The sequence below is a fragment of the Sipha flava genome, unplaced genomic scaffold (assembly GCF_003268045.1).
Source record: "Sipha flava isolate LNK unplaced genomic scaffold, YSA_version1 77_pilon_pilon, whole genome shotgun sequence".
Lineage (NCBI taxonomy): Eukaryota > Metazoa > Arthropoda > Insecta > Hemiptera > Aphididae > Sipha > Sipha flava.
In genome coordinates this window covers 1,353,482-1,376,429 of record NW_020273617.1, presented here as the reverse complement: position 1 = coordinate 1,376,429, position 22,948 = coordinate 1,353,482, and the positions used below count along the sequence as shown (strand labels likewise).

The 22,948-nt window shown below is 25.9% G+C and overlaps 2 protein-coding genes across 2 annotated transcripts; one reads left to right on the top strand and one right to left on the bottom strand.

Moving 5' to 3' along the window:
• The first annotated feature begins 424 nt into the window (after window positions 1-424).
• On the top strand, window positions 425-19,092 carry LOC112692833 (dual specificity protein phosphatase 22-B-like). Its single transcript, XM_025567634.1, has 5 exons — window positions 425-693; window positions 16,962-17,078; window positions 17,142-17,266; window positions 17,337-17,508; window positions 18,925-19,092. The coding sequence occupies exons 1-5, from the start codon at window positions 685-687 to the stop codon at window positions 19,024-19,026; spliced, it is 525 nt and encodes a 174-aa protein (XP_025423419.1). The 5' UTR covers window positions 425-684; the 3' UTR covers window positions 19,027-19,092.
• Window positions 19,088-22,819, bottom strand: LOC112692832 (twinfilin). Its single transcript, XM_025567633.1, has 8 exons — window positions 22,513-22,819; window positions 22,349-22,429; window positions 20,606-20,717; window positions 20,357-20,522; window positions 20,045-20,291; window positions 19,839-19,982; window positions 19,454-19,575; window positions 19,088-19,392 (listed from the first exon to the last, which is right to left on the bottom strand). Exons 1-8 carry the CDS (start codon window positions 22,535-22,537, stop codon window positions 19,249-19,251), a joined length of 1,041 nt encoding a protein of 346 aa, XP_025423418.1. The 5' UTR covers window positions 22,538-22,819; the 3' UTR covers window positions 19,088-19,248.
• Window positions 22,820-22,948: the final 129 nt, after the last annotated feature.

The window sequence follows — 22,948 nt, the reverse complement described above, 5'->3', positions numbered from 1 at the left end:
AATTAAGTATCTTATAATAATTACATATTTATCTGTGTTTATTAATTATAATAAATTAATATATGATTAATAGGTACCTAACTAATTAACATTTTAGTTGGTTTGAGCATAAGTATTAAATAACAGTTAAACAAACAATTATGGATGCTTTAACATTATGTGTGATAGAGGGTGTTAATTAAATCTCAAATATTTTTATGTGATTATAAATAGACACTTATAAAGTATGGATAATGTTTTGCGCATTCGCAGTATGACAGTATAACAAAGTTTATAAAATGGGTCAACTATATTTTAAATGTAAATATTCGTAAAAAATAATTGCTTCAACGATAGAAAAAAAATCTAGAATATTTCTAACTATATGTAATTTTCATAATTATAACGTTTAACAGAGTTGAAATTATTGTTAATAAAGGGCGCACCTTACACTAAGGACTGAATGCGGCTGTATATCCTTTTTTATCAAGTATTGTTTTGTTTGACATGCAAAATAGCGATTTAAAAAAAAATATACGAAAAAAATAAATAACATACGGTACCTCGCTGCTTATGGGAAGGTACGAAAGTATAAATGTAAACTTAATAGCTCGTGCTGTAGAAGGGATTGAACACAAACAGATTGGATTTGACATGCAAAACAAACGCTCGTTCGTCGCTAGCTGATTCGTTGCTAGAGCAGTCATGGACAAGGTGAGCAATTACAATTTCTTCATTAGTTTTAAATTCTGAATAAACTAAATAATACGAGAATATTGTTTTAAATGATTTTTGTGCTTTTTTTTTTTATATACATATATTTTTTTAAGCAATATGAGCGTATGGGATACAAATTTTAACTGATTATACTTTTAATATAAACAGTTCAATTTTATTAAGACAGCTTTGCAATACCAATAAAATATGATGAAATGCATTAATAAATTTCAACAAGACCTATTTTAGTTATTATTATTGTAGTTCAAAATTAAATAATTTTTAGAAAAAATGGGGAATTTCGAATATTTTTTAACACAGAATTTATCTTTTTAGAACTTGAAGATTATAAATAAGTAATAGTTTACATGGTAATCAGTGAAAATGGTAAAATGTCAGTTAATTTTAAAAATGTTATCACCATAGCTACTGTAAAAATGCATTTTTTTTTAATTTTTTTATTTTAATGGAAAATTTACCATCTGTATTAACAAAACACAATAAGTAAATTTGAACACGTATAACAAAGCAAAATTTAAATTATAAAATGGCTTGATAAGGGCAACTATCCAATAATAGAACCGTTCAGAATTAATTAAACATAATTTGTTATTATTATTATTATTATTTTTTTTTTATAGAATAAAATAATTTGGATTAAAATTCAATGTTTTAATGTCAGACTATAAAATTACTTCAATATTATAGTCAGTTTACCCAATCATATTTAATAATGGTGCCTATGTATGTATATAAATGTACATCAAATGACATGATATTATATAATACATTTATAACATTTGTTTTTAATTTTACCATTTAACTTGGACAATTATTTAATATATTTTGAGTAGTTATTAAATATAGTATGAATTTCATTTAATTAATTTATAATTTCAAATAAAAATTAATTGTTTTATAACCATTTTATTTTATAACAAAAGTCAACATTTTTAATTCTATATACTATAATTAAATAAATTACAGGATTAAAAATAGATTTAGTGTAGTCAATAATTTTTATAAGGTTATTGAAATTAAAATATCAAATATAAACTCAAAAACTTGTATCAATTATTAAAATTCTTAGAATATTATGAAAACTTGCATTTATTGCCATATTATAATTGGTACCAATATCTTTTCATATATATTTGTATTGCAAAGCATAAAAAGATTACACACGAACAAATATTTTATAGATTTAATATAAAAAAATTAATTTCTTTCATAAAATATTAAATTTACTAACATGTACTGAGCGGAATTAGAAACATTTAAAGGGAACTAAACCCCGTTGAGGCCTATCTTCCAAAATTTCTCCAATGTTCAAAGTATAGGATGACTAAAATATTACTTTTAAGTTATTCAATTTAACAATATACATAGAAAATTTATTTTGAAATTCTTATATTCTTATAATTTTATTCGTTAAATTTTTATCAATTGTCTTTTAATTGAATTTTATCAATGGATGACTTCCTCTAAAATTATTTTAATGTTATATTTATTTATATGTATATCCAAATTACCAATTAATGTACAGATAGTATTTTATTTTCGATAAAAAAAAAAATTGTATTCGAAATTATTTTTACTGATTAATCTACACGCTTCAGTTTTGTAATTTATACATCAATAATATATATAATATTTAGTATCCACATAAACTTTGCGTATCTATAAATATATTATTATTATTATGTAAAAGTTCGATGTACATTAATCATTGAATATAAATGTGTCTATAGTGTGTATTTATTATGTATATGTATTATATAGTTATAAACATGTAATGCAAAATAGATTTGTTTGATCCAAATAGAAAAGATACCAAATACAAGTCACGATATTCATATAAAAATGTAAGAAAAAATTATGCAAAATAAACGTGAAATATGAAATTCAGTGTTATTGATGGTACTCTTTTTTTGTATCAACTTGACACACTGTTGAACATATAGAATTTAATATATTTCTATATGTTCTACATTGAAAAAATAGGTAATTAAAAATTATTAATATAACAAATTAAATTGTAAAATAATCATTGTGAAATTTGGGAAACATATTTTCGAAAACCAAATTACGTAAAAGGATAAGATCTCCCTTAGTTCTGCCAAAATTACTTTCCATATGCATATACAAAAATTAAATGAAATTTTAATAAGAGATATTTTATAGAAATTAGTGTTTTAAAGCTTTTTGTATTATTATATTAAGTATTTAATGGAAAAATGCATGATAAAATTAAATTAAATAAATAGGAAGTGTCCATATTTGTCGATGTTGAAAAATTAATTAAACGAATGATATATGATTATTTTCAGTTTTAATTTATGTTCAAATTTTGTAATGCATTAATTTGTTACCTAAATCAATAACCTAAATTTATTTATTACACAAAAATAAGACGGAAATAAAACGTTTTAGAATTATTTTGTACTTAACGCACCTAACTTTAGCTCAATATGCTGTATATAGTATTTAGTGATTACCTATAAAAATACCACAATAATAATAAATAAAAACAATAAATTTAATAAAAGACGTTTAACATAATACTATAATGAAAACATTAATTTCAATGTTATTGTTAAATGTTGTGATATAATTGCAAAAATTGAAAGAAATCATTGTTTATTTTACAGTCATGAATATATAAATTTATAATTATTATTTTTAAATTACATCTACTCACTCAATCGTTAAAATATTTGATAACATTTTTACATACTTGAATTTAAAACGTAGTTGAATTGACTGTACTTTAAGCTATATTTATATTTTTCCATTTACATAAATAATACGTATAAATATGATTAAACAATTAGGAAATTATTTGATTTTCCTTGTTTTTATTTCATGCTTCGTAGGTTGTATTTAGAATAGAGAAAATAGAAAATACAATATGTACCTGACTCCCTCATATCTGTCATAATAAAATATGATTGTTATTAACTATTGAACATATAATTGATTTTTAATTAATGATTTTATATTCTAACTTTGGTTTCGTAAAATACAGTTTATACAAATACATAGATTATAAATATCTACGTGTATACATATATATATATATATATACATAAGTTTTGCCAATAGGCACGCAAACAAAACTAATCGATAGTTTACATTACTAGAAATACTATAGGATTACTATATACATCTAACTATACTATTAACTGAATTTTTAAATATTTAATTTTACATAAATACATTAAAATGTGTTTTCATTTAATCATATAAATCATTGTAGCTAAATCAAATTGTTTTTTATTTTTATTTTTAGACTTTGTGAAATTGTTTTATTTTAATATTACTTGATGATTGATACAATGATGTAGGCAAATTATTTATGTTATAACATTTATAAAAATTAATAATTTTTTTGTATTAAAACAAAAATTTAAGTTTTAATGCGTAGGTAATTATTAATATTTTTTCATAATATATATGTTATAATAATCTGAATAATTAATAATTTAATGATTGTGTAAATTAACAACTTAAAATTATAAAATAAGATATTTATTTAATATTAATAATTAACTGCAGGGCTACTTTAAGTGTACCTATACCAATTAAAGGTTACTAACTGATTATTATATAGTATGCTTTAGATACTATATTTAGATATTATTATGTTAATACTTAAAATAACTGTAATTTTATTCAAAATAGGTGAATATACTATAAACATAATATTTGATTTATCCACGTTTGTTGAATTTTTAAACATCACAAAAAATAAAAATAAAAATAGCAGAAAAATATATTTTTCTTTAGTCATGAGTAGCATGTTAATGTAGTATAATCAAAATGACGACTAACAATTTAAAGTATTCCGTGTTTTATTTATAGAATGAACATAGTTGGTACGCGATATATGGTTTTAAAATATTACATAAATATATAAATAAATACAGAAATTAATAAATAATTTTTATAATAATTAATAATTATAAAAAATATTTATTTTTTTTTGTTACTCTCTAATAGTTAACTTAATGATTTTTAACAGTTTTTGAAAGCAATTATTTTTTATTATAAAAATATGTATGTTAAAATTTACATAAATGATCTACATAATGCTAAAAAATATTTTATTTTTTGTACTTCAAAATTACCATTTTATTTTATTTTCTTAATCATTATAAATTATATAAAATACCATCATCGATTGAAATTTATTAACTGGTTTAGTGATAATATATTATATAACTTCTAATTAAGGCCGATAATGTGTTTAATTAATATAAACATGCACTTATTTTTTTCGATTTTCAAAATACTACGTTATATTCTCTGTAATTAGTTCATTATTATGTTACCGTATAATTTAATTTAGCTAGAAATTAAATTAATAATTAGAATATATTTAAAATTCTTTAAAAATGTATTGATTATTGTGTACTAATAATATATATTATGTAGAATTAATACTACACAAGACTTATGAAAGTGTGAGAATGTTGTGCTCAACATAAAAGGCTCTAAAGATTACATTGAAAGCTTCAAATAATAAAATATTTGTAGATTTGTGTGTACATACTATATGTTTGTACAGAAATAAAATAAAATGATAAAAATCAATGTAATATTTGTCATAATCTCATTAGTCAACAGACATCAGTCATCTCATAACATAAACTAATATTTCATTTCATTTATAGTAATATCTGTCATGTAGTTACATACCATAGTATACAGGTATAGTAAAGTGATATTTTACAAAAACAAAAATATAGGTTAAATAAATATTTGTTGTATAGATTATTATGTGAGTACTTTTCAAATAATTTTAATTGTAATTTTGATTATTATTGTACAAGTACTTAATGCTTGTTTATGTATATTATCGAGTTCAAAATGTTGATATAAAAAACACTATATTCTTCACGTTAAAATCCGCATTCACTTTATATTTAAATTGTCGTATATTCATTTTCAATATAAATTTATACCGACCATTCTAATCTTTTTAGAATTCATTTAAATAATCGATTGATTTAAAAAAATACGTTTTATTTTGTGATTGGAGGGAATTTCGTATACCTACAAATAAAACTTTAAAATGAAAATAGAAATATTAGAAATCCAATATCAGAATTCAAAAAACATTTTACCCAATATGGTTACAGACATGTATTCAGATAAATTATTTTATGTTTATTCATTTGTTTCTGTATAATAGTACCACCAGATTAACTATTATTCAAAATAAGAGCATATACTATATTATAGAGATGAAAAAAATCAAAATATTATATAGTTGGTAAGTTGATATAAGTACTTTGGGGTTATATACTGGCAACTTATATTTTATATAAAAGTTTACGAATATTTATATATATAAAATAATTATTAACGCTTATTAATTGTACGATTAATTCATAACATCATAAGCAAGCGTGGTATATGAAAGGTGAATGGTGTAGGTTATAAAAATAATTTATACAGATACTAATATAATATTTGCTCAACATTTAAAATTGTTAAAGTATATTCTGAAAAGATTAACACTCATGCAGGAGACTTAAAAATTGCTTATGTCGTCTTCGTGAATAATGATCATCGATAATATCGTTGACCAAATATATACGATTTATTATCATGGTAGTGTTAAACTAGTGACGGTTAGTTATTTATTAATTAATATAATTTATATAACTAAACAATTATACGATTGAAAATAAAAATGTACTACAAATTAATTGTTTAATAAATAAATAAACCTTCTATATTCAATCATTTAATTATTATTCAATTATATATTCAATTTATTTATTATATATTATATATATTTAAAAAATAATTTCAAAGTTTTTAACACTCGCTATTTTTGGTCTTAATTAAATTCTTATTTATAAATCTATAGGCCATAATACTATCTGGTAAAAAATAAATTATTACAATTTATATTATGATAAATAATTAAATATAAAGGAACATTTTTTCAAATACTTTAAAAAATCTGAAGGACTAACTAAATTAAAATAAATCTTTATAAAACTTCTCGATTAAAATGGTTTTTTATTTTTTTGATGCTTTAAAATCTACATCAGTATTGAATTTCCAAAAAATCGGTCGAGTGACACCATGTACATAAAATAAAATTGCTGAAAAAATAAAAAAGACTGGTAAAATAATTTCTTTAGAGATTAAATACAATTGGACTAAGGTTATTGCCAATTAGAATTTTATTTTTCAAATATATAATAATTATTATATTACAAACTTACAAAGTGTATCTTAAGTTCTATTTTGGGGGTTAATACTGATATAATCAGTGCTCGACTTGTGGGGGGACCCAGGGGGACGGAGTACCCCAATTAATTTTCAGAAATTTTAGCGTCCCCGTATTATTATTACGCCATAATCATAACGCTCAGCCATTTTTGGAGACGTTCTTTTTTTTAAAGTAAATAGAGTCCCCCTTCTTTAATTTTGCCAAGTCGAGCACTAGATATAATATAACTTCATTTAGACCGCTCTAAAAGTATTTCACTGTCGGTATAAATTATTCTATTACTGATGACTTCTGATGAAGTGCATTAAAATATAAGTAGTAACCATGAAAATTAATTATTCATTAATCTTTTTTATGTTCTTAAAAGGGACGCAAATAGTATTTTACACTTGAGGTCTTTATTTGTCGCAATCAGCTACTGACATACCTATTAAAATTTATTATTAATACTAGTTATTATACTTAATACTACAATGTATGCATTATATTGCTACACCTTGATTGGCGATATTACTAAATACGTTTATTTTTAATAAATTATTATTTGATTCAATATACAGCTTGTAATACCTAATGAAATATACAAAACTTTTCTTTTTTTTTAATACTAAACAAAAAATGCCAGTATGCACGAATGTATATTGTGAATTTTTAAATCACGAAACTGACTTGCGAATTATTATATTACTATTGTATGAAAAACACGCGAGTTTACAAGGAAAGATATTTTATTACTTTTTCGTGCACTAAATGTTATACACATTATATATAGATACGTGTTGTTTCATAGTTACTGTAGGAAAATATTAAAATATATTAATGACTACCATTAGTACCATTATAATAATATGAATTTATATGTTATAGCTCCGTAAAAATTGGTGTATATTGTAATAATTAATGGGTTGAAACGTTGGTGACTTGATGTAGAAATGACATGACAATTACACGTTTTAAAAAAAAATTACTAAGTAGGTATAATTGTATCAATGTATTTGTAATATAAAGATAGCACCTAAATTTCTATTTATACCCAAATCTACGAGTATTAGTACGATTTAGTAAAAGTTTTAATAATATTATTTTTTTTTCATATTATATATATTTTACACGCAGGATTTGAGTAAAAAAATATACAATTAAAAACATTTAAATCGCTCATATAGTTCATTTAACTTATGCATTATTATACTACACAAATAAATAACGTTTTTTACTTCCTTTCCGAACCTTTACATCAGACTCTAAAGCAGGACTTTGCACAGCATTTTCTGAATTCGATCCTAAGGAATTATTACTATTACAATTGTGTTATCCTATTTTGACTGAACAGTAGTTGTTGTCTGACGACTAAGGTCTTAAAGAGCTTGTTTTAAACCACCATTCAATTTCAGTAAAAATACTTTTTAAAATAACTCAATAGTAAGGAACATAAATATAAAATGTGATAGCAATAATTATACTAACCGCAATTAGGAACCGCTGTCGATACGCGTCCATCGTTACAATTACTCACAAAAATAATAGCAAATCAAACCAAAGTTAATTGGTGGGAAATCAAAGCGGAATAATGTATAATATAATTATATATCTGTTATATTTAATGTAATTATTAATATATTATTAATAATATTAATGTTATAAATTAATGTCATAATATACGATGGGCCGTGTAATGCGATATATCTATAATTATATCAATTATTATTAAATATTATTTATTTATTTTATTTTATTTTTATTATTTAATTATTATTAAATATATCTATAATATTGGTTTAAACAGGTTTATTTTGGTATAGTAAAGTAAAATATTGTTGATGTGCGAACCGAGTACGTGTCTTCAACTCTCTTCTAGCAAATCACTAGTTTCGTGTAAACTGTGACTTTACTAAAACTAGTAGAGTAGGTAGGTACAGTTATTAGGAAAAATAGTAGGCTAGTGTACTATACCAAATACTCTATCAATGTCAATCCGGCTTAATAGATAATTATATTTTCTTATTGAGATTTTAATATCGTTGGCACATGTATTTGCACATTTGTGAATTGTCACGTTTGAGTTTATGAAGTCCTGTTAAAATGTTGTTATTTTAAAAAAAAATTAACAATTTTATTATTGTGCTATTATGACATTTATATGTCTTGATGGTTAAACGAAAGGAGCCCTTGAGAAACAATTATGCAGCCCTAAAAGCTACGCGGAGCACAATTTGGGAACCGCAGTATTTTTTCTATTTTTTTTTTTCGTTTGAAACGAGAACCGGACGGGTACAACGTTGCCACATTACTTTCGCCCGAGAATCGCAGTACTAGTTAATAAATAAAGTACTAGCAAATAAATACATCTGTTATTATAATATTGACTTAAAATAACATAGTTTGACGCTTGAAACCGACATGTTTGTAATATGACATATGAAATACTTTACATATACATATTATTGTTCTTAAATGACATTGATATGAATTTATTAGATATTGTTCGAAAGCTAAAATTGATTTTTACGACTGATATTAGCAGTGGTGAAACTACGGTCACGAGGCCTATGGATATATTTTTTTTGAAGTCTTATTATATCTTTAATCCAACTTTCTAAACATTGAGATATTTATTTGCATACAATAAAAATATAAATAAATAAATATCCCTAGTATATTAATAATTTATTGAATTATTATTACAATAACAATAATAACAATTTTGGATTTACAACGAAAAATATATTTTTTTCTGCTGCGATCTTGAGCAAACGTCTTTACCAACAATAATAAATTCAATTTTCTATCATGTTTATTTTCTATCGAAATCATAGCAAGATCATTGAGCCGCATTTGGGAAATGGTGCTTCTCAGATAATTTTTGAATTAATTTATGTTTTGAGAATGTTCTTTCGGCACTTGCTATAGTAACCGGTGGTAATGTATGGAACAAGTAAAATTCAAGCCAGGGACATTAAATTATACTTTTTTGTTCACATTACCTAATAATAGTAGTCTAAATACTATCGTGTACGTATTGTATCAATTCAACATTCTATGATTTTATTTATTTGAACTGAATATTTTTTTAACGGTAAAGAATTTTATTGCGAGGCCGATTTAACGATGAGGCCCGCGGAAAACCCGTCTTCAGTCATATGTAGTTCCGCCACTGGATATGAGTCATTAATACTGACAGATATACTACTTATTGCTATAAATATCAAGAAAATGAATATCATTGAACGTGTTAAAAAAATATTGTCTAGTTAAGTTATATTGATATAACATTTCAAGCTTTTTATTAAACATTAATTATTCAATTTACGGTAAAGTGATATTAAACATGATGAAAAATTATATAATAAACTATAGTAACATTTTTACAACACTATTATAATACTAACTAAATATAACTATATAATATTTATTGTAAGTATATAATGTATTAATATATCTGTACTAATTTCGATGTACAAGCGGCACTCCCGGATTAAGGGGGGCAGAGGGGGCCATGGCCCCGGGCCCATAATGGATATCAAACAATAGTGGGCTCCTGGCGGATAATAGGTTCTTTTTTCGTTTTTTTAATTCTTTTTTTAGTTCATATAAAAAACAAGTATAGAACGAGCAGTTCTCAAGAAAATTTAAATAGTTTTATGATTTTGTGTTCAGAGAGTGATATTTTGGAGGTAATTAATACCGATAATATAATTAAAAAGTTTGCTTCCCAAAAAGCGAGAAAAAATTATTTACACAAATAATATTTTTATTTTTGTATTTAAAAAAGCAAGAAATAATGTTATAAATTAAAATATAATATTTTTTTGTCCCTGAAATATATTTATGTGTGAGTCACCAATATTTTGATTATGGTTATGGGCCCCTAAAATTGTTTGACCCCGGGCCCCAAATTATCATAATCCGGGATTGACAAGCGGACAATTAAAAAACATAAATACCTAAATAATAAAGATCGGAAAATAGGATAATTAAATTTTAAACGTCGTGATTTTATTTGACGTCAAAAAATGTATGATTGTTATTAATTCGTATAAAATTGTAAAACTCTTCGATTCTGAGTGAAAGGAGGAATGTATTAGTTTTACCATGAGTGTATTTTTTTGTGTTTGTGTAAACGATTTCAACCAAAAATATCTGATTATCACAAGCATAGGATGTTTTTGATCGAAAATTATGTGCATTTGGAATTTTCGGAGAATATTTTGAAAGCCACAGTAGTTTTTTAAATAATGGAAAAAATATTATAAAAACTTTATTCGAGATTGAATTTTGAACTCAGCGAAATTATTACCTATACCTATTAATTCATTCCATTAAACTATTTATGGAAAATTGGGTACAAGATTTTTTTTCGTAAGAATTTCTTTGTAGACAGAAAGTAAAAACAAAATATTTTAAGCTATAAAAACTGAAGTGTTATTGAAATCGGGTAAATACCGATTCAAAAAATTTAACGAACTTTAATTATTCGATATTAGTTATTTGGTTGATATTTTATAAATACTAATCGTAGCGACTCAAAAGATTTACTGAGTCCTTTTCGAAATATTTTAATAAAATGAGTGTTCATTATATGCATTTGATATTGTCAATTAGAAGTTAAGCTTATATTATTTACTAATTGGATTATATTACTCTATTAACCATATTTAGAAATATAAAATGATCAATTTTATCTCTTTCGTTCAGAATTGTTTTTTTGAGAGCAATGGTTCCAAGGTTTCAAAGTTAAAATTCCAATAAAACGATCAATAATAATATAAATAATAACACAAAAACCAATATTATGCTAAAAATATTATATATACCTATTATAAAATGACTAGGTATATATTATCTTTCTATTAAGCTTTTAATAATTTAATTAAAGTTTAAGAGACTTGTTTAAAATAAATTAAATAAAGTAATATAATACGAATAAGTATCAAATATTGAAAAACATGGTATAAAACGAATGCACAAGAAAATGTTACATATTTTTTTGATCAAGAACATAAATCTATTCATTGGAAAAAATAGGAACAGTATTGCATTTTTTCAATTAATTATATTTATTTTTATTACTTCGTATTTATAAATTACCCAACTCATCCAAAAACATTCTAGAACCCGATAAAATGGACCAAGAACTTGAGCACATAGAAATCTCTTCTGCACTTACCAAACCTCCACCACATATTTTTATTCGTGTGGTTAATGATTATAAGGCTTTTTGTGAAAACATAAAACAACTTATGAAAGAAGAGGTTAGGTTAACCCTTCTTATGTAAAAGTTCTATCAGTGGCGTCAAACTCTTCACAAGCTCACCAGATTCGTATCGATCTGTTATTAAATTTCTACTAACTAATAAAGATTTTTTTCGCACATATCAGCTTAAAAAAGACAGAGCCTTTAGAATAGTTATTATAAATTTACATCACTCCACTCCAATTACTGAAATAAAAAAAGAACTCTCAGATCTCGGGCACATGCCTAGTAACGTCACAAATCGTTACACTAATGACAACACCACGTATCTGACATTTTACATAAAAGAATTTTTGGTATCAAAATATTTGTTATCTCCTTGCGCACAAAATTTATTTTTTGTATAATAACCTAAAATAAATTATTTCCTCTCGAAGTTAGATATATTATTTAGTATTTTTATAAATTTAAACCATGTTAAAGCATCAAATTGACACGGCACACTGGTGATGGTGGCGCACACACGTGTAACAGTAAATGATGAATTCACAAAAAAAAGAAAAATTAAGGCACCAATAATAAAAATAAAACTACGCGAAATATATAAATATCACGTCGTATATTCAATGTTAGATAAAATGTAGGATAGTCAAAATAGGTAATAATAATAATGATGGTCACTAAATGTAAAAGAAAATTGTAATCGAGATTGTGGTGAGACGACGAGGTGTCTTGTTGCACGATCTCGGAAAAACAGCACGGTTCAGATCGTGGTACCTGCGGACGTTGTCGCGACTGCGCGTGTCCCCTGTCCGGCGATGGATGGGGTGACGGGGTGTCGCGGCGACGTTGCGTGCCGCGAACTGATGGTTGATGAGAGAGATAAGAGCACGGGTCGGCGACGGCCGTTTCGATAACAGCTGCCGCACGGGTCCACGTCAAAATATCCCCCTCTTTATCTCAATCATTCAATGGGATGCCAATGGACTAGTGCGTTTAAAAAAAGGAACTTACTGCCTTCTTCTCAACAACTCCATTGATATTGTACTCATCAGTGAAGCACACCTGACACCAAACTCCTCCTACCAAAGGATCCTAATGATTCATCCCATGTGGGCTCTGCAATATTATTAAAGTCAAATATTAAACATACCATTCTCCTACCATATAAAAATAACATCATACAGTCCACTAATGTTCTATTAACTCTAAATCATATTCCTACCACTATCTCCATATATTTACTTCCGTCCTGGCGAAAATCTAAATCCTAACGATTTTGATCACTTTTTTAATTCTCTCAGTAATCAATTCCTGGTAGATGGGGACTTCAATGCTAAACATCCCCGATGGGGATTTAGCCAGCCAAATACAAGAAGCCGAATTATCAATAAATTTTTTCTCGATCACAATCTTAAAATAATATCTCCTCCTTATATTGGCCCTCACATGCAGACATCGTTCTGGAGTTTTTTATCACTACGCTCCTTAGTTATATAAAATACGCTGTTACCAACTCCGCAGATCTCTCTTTCGACCACATACTAATAATACTCATCCTAAACAACATTCCATTAACAACGAAAAAATATCCAACTATCATTCCAAGCAAAATAAACTTGAAAAAATGTAGTCAAACCCTAGATAATGTCGTCACTCTCAATATCCCCTTAAAAACCCATCTGAGTTAGATACTGCGGTACATTCTTTCGCAAATATAAATATATAAATATGTATACAGTGATCATCCAAAATGCTGCACTAGACGAATCCCAAAACAACCTGTCTACCTTCATACACATCCAATGTCTTACTCTCACACATAACACAAATCGTCACAGAAAAGCGTCGTGCCCGTCGTATTTAGCAAATAACACACTTGCCAAGAGATAGAAGACATCTCAATATTCTTTCTAACTCCTTAAAAAATATACTCCGAAAGTATAACTCTGATAAATTTCACAACTACTTGGAATCTCTCAGTCACGTGGACAACTCACTTTGGGGAGCTACTAAAAATATATTAAAGGAAAAAATTAAAATACCTCCCCTGCGGTTTTCTGACAACTCCTTATCAAATCTTAATAAAGCAAACTTAATCGCTTCAGACCTTGAAAATAGATAATTTATTCACTAGAAGCCACTACTCTCTTATTGAAGCCTCTCTTCTAAACACTCCCTTAATGTGTTTAATGTGTCCCAAAACATACCTCGCCTTCTGAAGTTCTAATATATATATATATATATATATATAAATATCATAAAAAACTTATAAAACTATAAATCCCCTGGCCACGACCTAATAACCAATACAATTGTTAAACATCTGCCTAGGAAAGCAATCTTCCTTCTCACTTATATATTCAATAATATTCTTCGCCTACTTTATAACCCTCCCACCTGGAAACACTCAGTTATTATCTTGATCCACAAACCAGACAAACCTCCTAATCAACCCATCTCATATGGGCTTATAGCCTTCTCCCTACATTCTCAAAAATTTAAGAAAAAAACATATTAAAAAGGGTTTATCCTATACTAAATGAAAAAAAAAAAATATTCCAAACGCTCAATTTGGCTTTAAAAGCAAGCACTGCTTTCTCCATCAACTATATAGAATAGTCGACAATATTGTCTCATCCTTTTAACAAAAAAAATTTTGTTCTGGGATTTTCCTCGACGTTACCCAGGCATTTGATCGGGTCTGGCATGAAGGGATATAGTTCAAATTATTATTTTTACCCACCCCGTTATTCCTCTCACTCAAATGATTCCTATCAGACAGTTCATTCTCAGTAAGTTATGAAGACGAAACTTCTGAACCACATCCTATAAAAGTAGGTGTCCCTCAAGGCCATATTCTATCCCCGACTCTCCATAATATATATACAGCAGACCAACCTTAATCCTTTAACATTACCTACTCTAGCTACTTTTGACAATGACACAGCCATAATCTCAACAAATTTCGAAAAAGCCACCACTACAAAGAACATCCAAGACCACCTAACTCAACTACTAGATTGGTTCAGCTTATGGAAAATTAAAATTAACGAAAGCATGTTCACTCACATCACTTTTACCTTTAGGCCTAAAACAATCTCCTATGTTAACATATATAACCAAATAATTATAAATGGACAAATCTGTCAAATACCTAGGTCTCACTCTCGATCAAAGATTAACTCGGGCTGATCACATCAAAACTAAAAGAACTTCGCTTAACCTCAGGTTTCACAAATTAAGACCGCTCCTCCGATCCAAAACCTCTCTTATTAATAAAATATTAATTTACAAACAAATTTTACGTCCCGTATCAACATATGGAATTAAACTGAGTGGTACCTCGAAAAACTTAAACCTAATCAAATTTTAAGTGTTCCAATCAATAACTCCCCGTGTCCTCTCCAATGCTCCCTGGTACGTTAGCAACCGAGCTCTAAACCCACCTACTAAATTGGTTCCCGTCTGAATAAAGGTATTTTATTAGGTATAGCCGAATTGATTCCCATTTGAAAAAGGTATTTCATTAAATTTAATTACGCACATTTCCTTCTCAATTTTACAGGCTTAGGACTGTCAACTTTAAAGTAGGCTTGGTTAATAATGTGCATTAATGTGTGTTAAAAAAAATGATTAAATATATACAATTTTAAATCGTTGATTTGGAAGTCAACTAGTCATCACTTAAGTATACGAAATATAAACAATAAAATATAATAAATATAATTTAAAACCACTGATTTGCAAATTTGAAGCTAACTTTCTTTAAATATTCAATTCTCGTAATCTTCTCATTAATGTACTCAATCATACAATTTTCCAAGTATTTGTTATTTATTTTCTGTTTGCTAGTAATTTGCTAGTCATTAGTAATCTATAATTTATTATATTACTATACTTTTTCTTATCGTTATAGGTAATAATTGTGTCTATATGTCATATATAGCTTTTAAAATTTTGTTTTTTGCTCTCTATACACTGGCCCGCTGGATTTTAATTTTTAATAGTGTAGGTAAATTGTGTTAAAAATTAAAATTGTCATTATTTTATCTGTACACTAACGGGAACCAATTCGGCTATTTCTAATAAAATACTTTTTTCAAACAAAAACCGATTCGGTTATTCCCAGCAACCGCATCCCATACCACGACCTCTCATAATTTTAACAATTTCCATAAAAACATCTTTAAACACTTTAATCCGCTCATATCTAAACTCTCTTCTTGCACAATACCTGACAATCCTCTCCATCGTCTTAAACGTAAATGGCCGCAAGATTTATTTAATAATACCTAGTAACTACTGAATATTATTTAGAAAAATTTACCTTCCCCATAAATTCATAATTTGGAAGTAGTATCACTGGACGTTCCCTTCCCTCGCGTTTGTCACGTTCAGTACTAATTTAATCTAATATATACTAATTGTTTTCTTATGTATTCTGATTCTAAATGTCTTTAAAAAAAAAAAAATAAATAAATACTCAAAAAATGTATTACTTAATATTAGAAGTCCTAACCTATCGTTTAGAATTAATGTTATACCTGAATAAATAGAAACTAATCACAATTTAAAATTAAAAATCAAAGCCCGCCTTTTTTATCAATATTTATTTATTTAAAAATATAAAGAGTAGGCATGTTACGTGTACTTATAGTTGTATTACCTACATATTTGTATTAATAATAACTGAAAAAGTAGATAGGCTAAAGAAGTTTGAATGTAGAATGAAATTATTTTTAACATCGAATTATTCAATATTTTTATAAAAGCAAAGCATTAATATAAAAATCTGTTTGCTTTCTATGATTTTAGGTAATACCAGGCTTGTATATTGGCAGTTTTAGAGACTCAAAAGATTTTGCTCAGTTAGAAAATAATCAAATAACACACATTATTTCTGTGTTAGATGCACCAAAGAAAATTCACCAAGTAAATACATTTTTGTTATCTAATGGTGAACATTGACTTATTTACTAATTTTATATAATTCAGGATAAAAACTATTTGTGTATTGAAGCAATCGATAGTCCCGAACAAAATTTAATACAATATTTTCAAATATGCAATGATTTTATACATAAAGCTCGTCTTAAAAGTCAAAATGTTTTAATTCATTGGTAGTATTTATTATTCACATAATAAATATAAATATTAATAAAATATTTACTATAAATTTAATTGTTACAGTTTGGCTGGGATGTCAAGAAGTGTAACTATAGCTGCTGCTTATATAATGTCAGCCACTTCTATTAAATTAAAACATGCACTTAAACTTCTAAAAGCATGTCGATCAATAGCAAGTCCTAACGAAGGATTTAATAAGCAACTTCAATATTTTGAATTAAATTATTTATTAGAAGTATGCAATATTTTTTTGTAATTTATTTGTCTAGAATATTGGTAAGAAAAAAACTAGTGATGTAAAATTTTGATTTTTAATACCTTAAATATGTTAGACATAAATAAAAATTTAAGTTTTGATTATTCAAGAGTTAAATACAATTGTCACCAAAATTCAAGTATTTTAGTTAAGATTTTAGACTGCATTAAATGTGGCTCTTGTCTTTTATTTAATATTTATTTATTTATTTATCGTTATGTGTAACAGTTTAGAGAAACACACATAATCAGTATACATGAGAAAAACAGAAAAAAAAAAATAAATAAAAAAATATTAGATAAATTAACTAATTCTAAAAAAAAGAAAAAACAAGTAAATAAAATATAGCAATATAACAGACATGCTAACTTTGTCATAGGTTTATGTGTAATGTTCTAATCCATTTGAGAGCTTCAGTGGATGCGTTATGGATTTCATACACTCTCTCTTAAAACCATCGATTGTGGCAGCCCCTTATAATATGTGGTTTATGGTTTAGACTGAGTGACTAATTGCATATAGGGCTAACTTTCATTCCCCATTTAGCTAGCAGCTTACCGCTTAGCATTCTTAAAGATAGGTGAGATTCACTAGGCATCTAGTATGCTACTGAAGAAGCCTTTCAACCATTATTTTATTTAGTTAACCTCTAGTTTAAGACAACATCAAGATCAAGCTTATTTCTTCCAAGTAAAAAATTGTTTAAGGAAATCTGGCTTTTTTCTATACAATTTAATAGTTTTTATGTTTAATGAACCATCATTTTCAATAAATTAATTTTATACAACTGTTGAAGTTCAATTTGAATAAAATTCTGAATAATGCTTTAAGTAGAAATTTAATTAGAATTACTTCTAGTTTTGGAACTGTGTTGTAGGTTTTAATGCAGTATAGGTATTAATAAATAACACATATTTTTTATTTTTCCAATACATTGAAATTTATATAATTGTGTTTTAAAAGTATATTTTTATACAAATAGAAATAATAAATAATAAATGCATTTTACTTGGTTATTAAATTTTTTTATACTTTAAGCAAAAAATACTTTGCTTGTAAATTAAATCCAAACTAATTAAAACAAACTAAAATACAGATTGGATAACTTGGAATTAAAATTAATATACTAAGTAAAAATGTTATTTGTTTTTTTTTTTTATAAATTTTTAAGAATTATATTTAAAAAGTTCTGACGTTGGAACATAATAATTATTAGTTCTAAATAAAACTTTTTTCTGATTATGTAATAAAAATTGCTTAAATAGGCTTATAAATAATAAGCCAATAATAGTTTCCTAAATTCTAGTGAAAACATTTATGTTAATAATTTAAATTTTTTTATTATATATATATATATATACATATACATATATATTTGTAAATTTTTTATTACAGGAAAGAACCAGATTAAAATCGCTGAGCAATTCTAATGATCAATTTACAGCAGATGAAGAATATTGTAAAAGAATAATTCATAATGGAGAAGACAAAAAATAAAAACGATTTAGTATTTAAATAAATTATTTATGAAAAATAAAACAATCAATACAATTTTAGAATTAATACTCGATAACACATTAATTAAATATAAATAGTTCAAAATTTAGTTTCAAATTTAATAAAATAAAATGGAAGACCAAACAAACAAGGCAAGTTACTAAAGGGTGAAAAAAATAATGGTTACATTATTTTTCATATAATTTACTAAACAAATAAATACTATTCATTAGATTTTATGATTCTTCGTACACCTCTTCCTGGTGCTTTAGGTTTACTGAATTTCGGTTTATCAGATTCTTTTTCTGGATATAGTTCATCCAATATATATTTTTCATTAATAACATCCTCGTTATCTATTTCCAACTATAAACATAATTTATTGTAAATACAATTATTTATTTATTCACAATTATAATATTTTTACTTTTTTATGAATTTTTAACTGATACAGGTTTTCCAACTCTTCAATAAAAGGTGATTTGCAACTAGCATATAACATTCTTACTTTTATAGGACATGTGTATCTAGGCATTGAGTAAATGAAAACTAAAATGATATAAATATATAAATATTAATTTAGCAACTTTAGTCATTGTTGTACTACAATTTACACTACTATTATATTACATATTCATTTTAAAATTTTATAGTTTTAATCTATTTTATCTGGAATATTGTTTAAATACTAAAAAATTAATTAATACATAATATATTTATAGTTATATTTATTAATTTTTTATACTTATTATATTATTTGATAAAAACTAATTTTCAACACTATTATTGTACATAATATATAATATACTTACAGACAGAATTTATTTGTGTACCATTTTTTTTATGTTGATACATATAAAGATGATACCTAGCATCATTAATAGGAACTTGTTCATTAAGATTAGATACTGATATATTACCTGAAGTAGCCAATTCAATACTCTCTTTTGTTATATCTAAAAATGATGATAATATTAAAATAATTTTATAAACAATTTTAATTAATTGTTGATTGTACCAATGTAAAACTGAACATAGTTAGTTTCACAACTGTCCACAAATTTAGAAAGTGCTGTAACTGCAGCAACAGACATAGGAAATTTAACACCAGATACTGCCTGAGAACGACTATCTATTGATACCGATGTACTATGTCCAACTTCGGCTTTTCGAAGTTCAGCAAGTTCTTCTTCACGAATTGTTAAAGGTGCTGGTGCTTTTTGAGACAACTGACTTTGTTCCAAACCATCCAAAGTAACATCAAGCTTTAAAATAAAATACAATAATACTACTTGAACTCTGAATATGTATAAAGATATGTTGAAATTACCATAATAGTTCCATGAAGTTCCTCTTTTATTTTAGCACTACCAAATTCTTGTTTGAGAGTAGCTTTTGTAGATGCATACAACATCTTTTGTCGAATAGGTGCTACATCTGGACACCAACTAATAAGAAGCCAATCATAGTTTTTGGTATCACTTTTAACATCAAATCTACAAATTAAAATTTCGTCATTTACAAATTATTCATACATAGACATCTTATCTCATATTATAAAAAAATAAAATTAATATACCTATATAATAAATAACATGGTATTTCTGGCAATATAAACTGTTTTATAATTTTTTCAAAATCATCCTTCCATGATTTATGATACTTTTCATGACCCGACAAAACAAGTTCTTCTACAGTAAAACAGCAAGTAATTATAAATTTGATCTTTATCCGTTATAATAAAATATGTAACAAAAAAATAATAATGATTCAGCTGGTAGAGTAAGTAACATGTACATAATAATTTATTCAAATCATCATTATAATGAGCTTCAATGTCAAGTGGAATAAGGTAACCATATCTATACTCAGTTTCCGGTCTAATCTTAAAAGTTGTGATGACCATATCAAGAGAAGAAACTAATACTATTTTTTTATCTACCTAACCCAATGTATTCAAAAGTTCTACTGCCTAAGCAAAAGTTACAATGTTATAAAACCACATGGTAGAAGGGAGGTTAGGTCTTGCCACTCTCTCAAGAAAATATATTGAACAAAAAAATACATTTAAATAATTGATCAGTAACTTCTAAATGAATTAAGGAAATAGCATAGTTAATAATAATACATAAATTAATTAAACTTAATATTCAATAAATTGCATAACTATATGGTAGACTGGTAATATATTCAAGATTTTAGCTACTAATTTTAGTTAATTAAAGTCAACAAGTAAATTTATAAGTTATATTTAAACTTTATAATATAAAATATTTAAACATTATTTAAACGGTATTATTATTATTATTTAAACTGGTATTCTAATAATATGAGCAGTTTAGATTGGTTAAAAATGTATATTCTGTACTAGTAATGAGGATATTGAATAATTAGTAGTCAAAATAAAATAATTAAATAATTAGTAATTACTCCAAACAAAAATAATCGGAGAAGTAATATTACTAATAACTATTTGAATCATTGATCATTTGAATGAATTTATAATTAGCATTGCTTGAACTAATTAATGAATATATAAATACAAGAATAATAATCTATATCTAATTATTAATAGTGTGAAACATTAAAATTCCTTTTCAATACAACAAACTATATTATTATTTAATATTACTTCTGAGTTCTGAATATTGACTATTATAATTTATAAAATTCAGTATTAATTTGATAACAATTTTTTATTAATTTTTATTTGAATGTTAACAAATAATTCATTCAATTCCATCAGATTATTTCATTTGATAATTCTCATCACTATTTTGCATTAGGAAATTCAACATAACAATGTCTAATAACTGACATAATCATATAATCCTAAATTGCCTACATTAAATGATAGTAAAGTTTTTACAAATAAAAGCAATACAGAAAAATCAAAACAAAATACTTAATAAATTATACAATTGATATTGCCTTATAACTAGGTATAGAAATTATTAACAATTATGAGAAAACTGAGTATTTTCTTAATTATTGTTTCTTCTGGAAACAGATATATATTAATTCAGCCTATGAGAAATAATACTAATTAAATAAATTGAACTTAGGTAAATATAAGTAATTTGAAAGTAAACTTCAAGAAAATAATTGAAATATGAACTATTTTACAAGTTTTTTCTTAAAAGATAGATTAAAATTGTGGAGACATCATAAAATAGAAATGTACTTGTAAACTGAAGTAGTTCAAATTTAAACATAGGAAAAAATAGAACACATAAACTCAATAGGTTATGCTTGGTTGAGTATAAAATGAAAATTGAATTAATTTTTTCTTCATAAGTATCAATTTAAACGATGAACTAACCGTCTACAATGGATACTTTGATCGCCCGAATGCTTTTGTCCGACGCTGCTTTACTGAAGAATTTCTTTAACGCATCGTTAGCTGAAACAACCACAATGTGTATTTTATAAGCCATTCGTCGGTTTCGTTAATTTTGTAAACGCCACGGGAATTTTGGGGTGTACCTTTGATTCCGGTTTGGTGTGACATTTTAGCCGTAAAACGAAAAGTAGAAAATCGGACAGGAGGCTGATTACCCCCAGCGGTATAGTACACTCTTATGTTCGGTCGGCTACCGCCGAGTCCGTTAACAACAGAAGTCAGACGAACGACGGATCAGATCAAAGATTGTTGTTGATGTAGAAAATTATGGGCGCGCAATTGCACAATAGTAGTGAACAGTTACGTGCAACGGCCCGTGATCTTCTGGCCGATCTTAACGAAATGAATTGTACACACATACCATATGCTCGTACGCACGCGCAACAGATCACAATGTGTATAATAATGATGAATAGTGATGACGACGTTGATAGGTATTGATAAGAGGGCCATGGTTACGATGCATTGCAACCTGGTTTCTCGACTGATCCTTTGTGTTTTGTACCGAACTCGTTTCCC

What these genes read in the sequence shown, in the direction of transcription:
- LOC112692833 (XM_025567634.1), top strand. An exon ending in CACCAAAGAAAATTCACCAA is followed by an intron (nt 17,079 to 17,141) that starts GTAAATACATTT and finishes TATATAATTCAG; the next exon opens with GATAAAAACTATTTGTGTAT. An exon ending in AATTAAATTATTTATTAGAA is followed by an intron (nt 17,509 to 18,924) that starts GTATGCAATATT and finishes TTTTTATTACAG; the next exon opens with GAAAGAACCAGATTAAAATC.
- LOC112692832 (XM_025567633.1), bottom strand. Translation starts at nt 22,537, where the DNA reads ATGTCACACCAAACCGGAATCAAAG. An exon ending in CCATGTTATTTATTATATAG is followed by an intron (nt 20,523 to 20,605) that starts GTATATTAATTT and finishes TTTAATTTGTAG; the next exon opens with ATTTGATGTTAAAAGTGATA. An exon ending in TACACAAATAAATTCTGTCT is followed by an intron (nt 19,576 to 19,838) that starts GTAAGTATATTA and finishes ATATCATTTTAG; the next exon opens with TTTTCATTTACTCAATGCCT.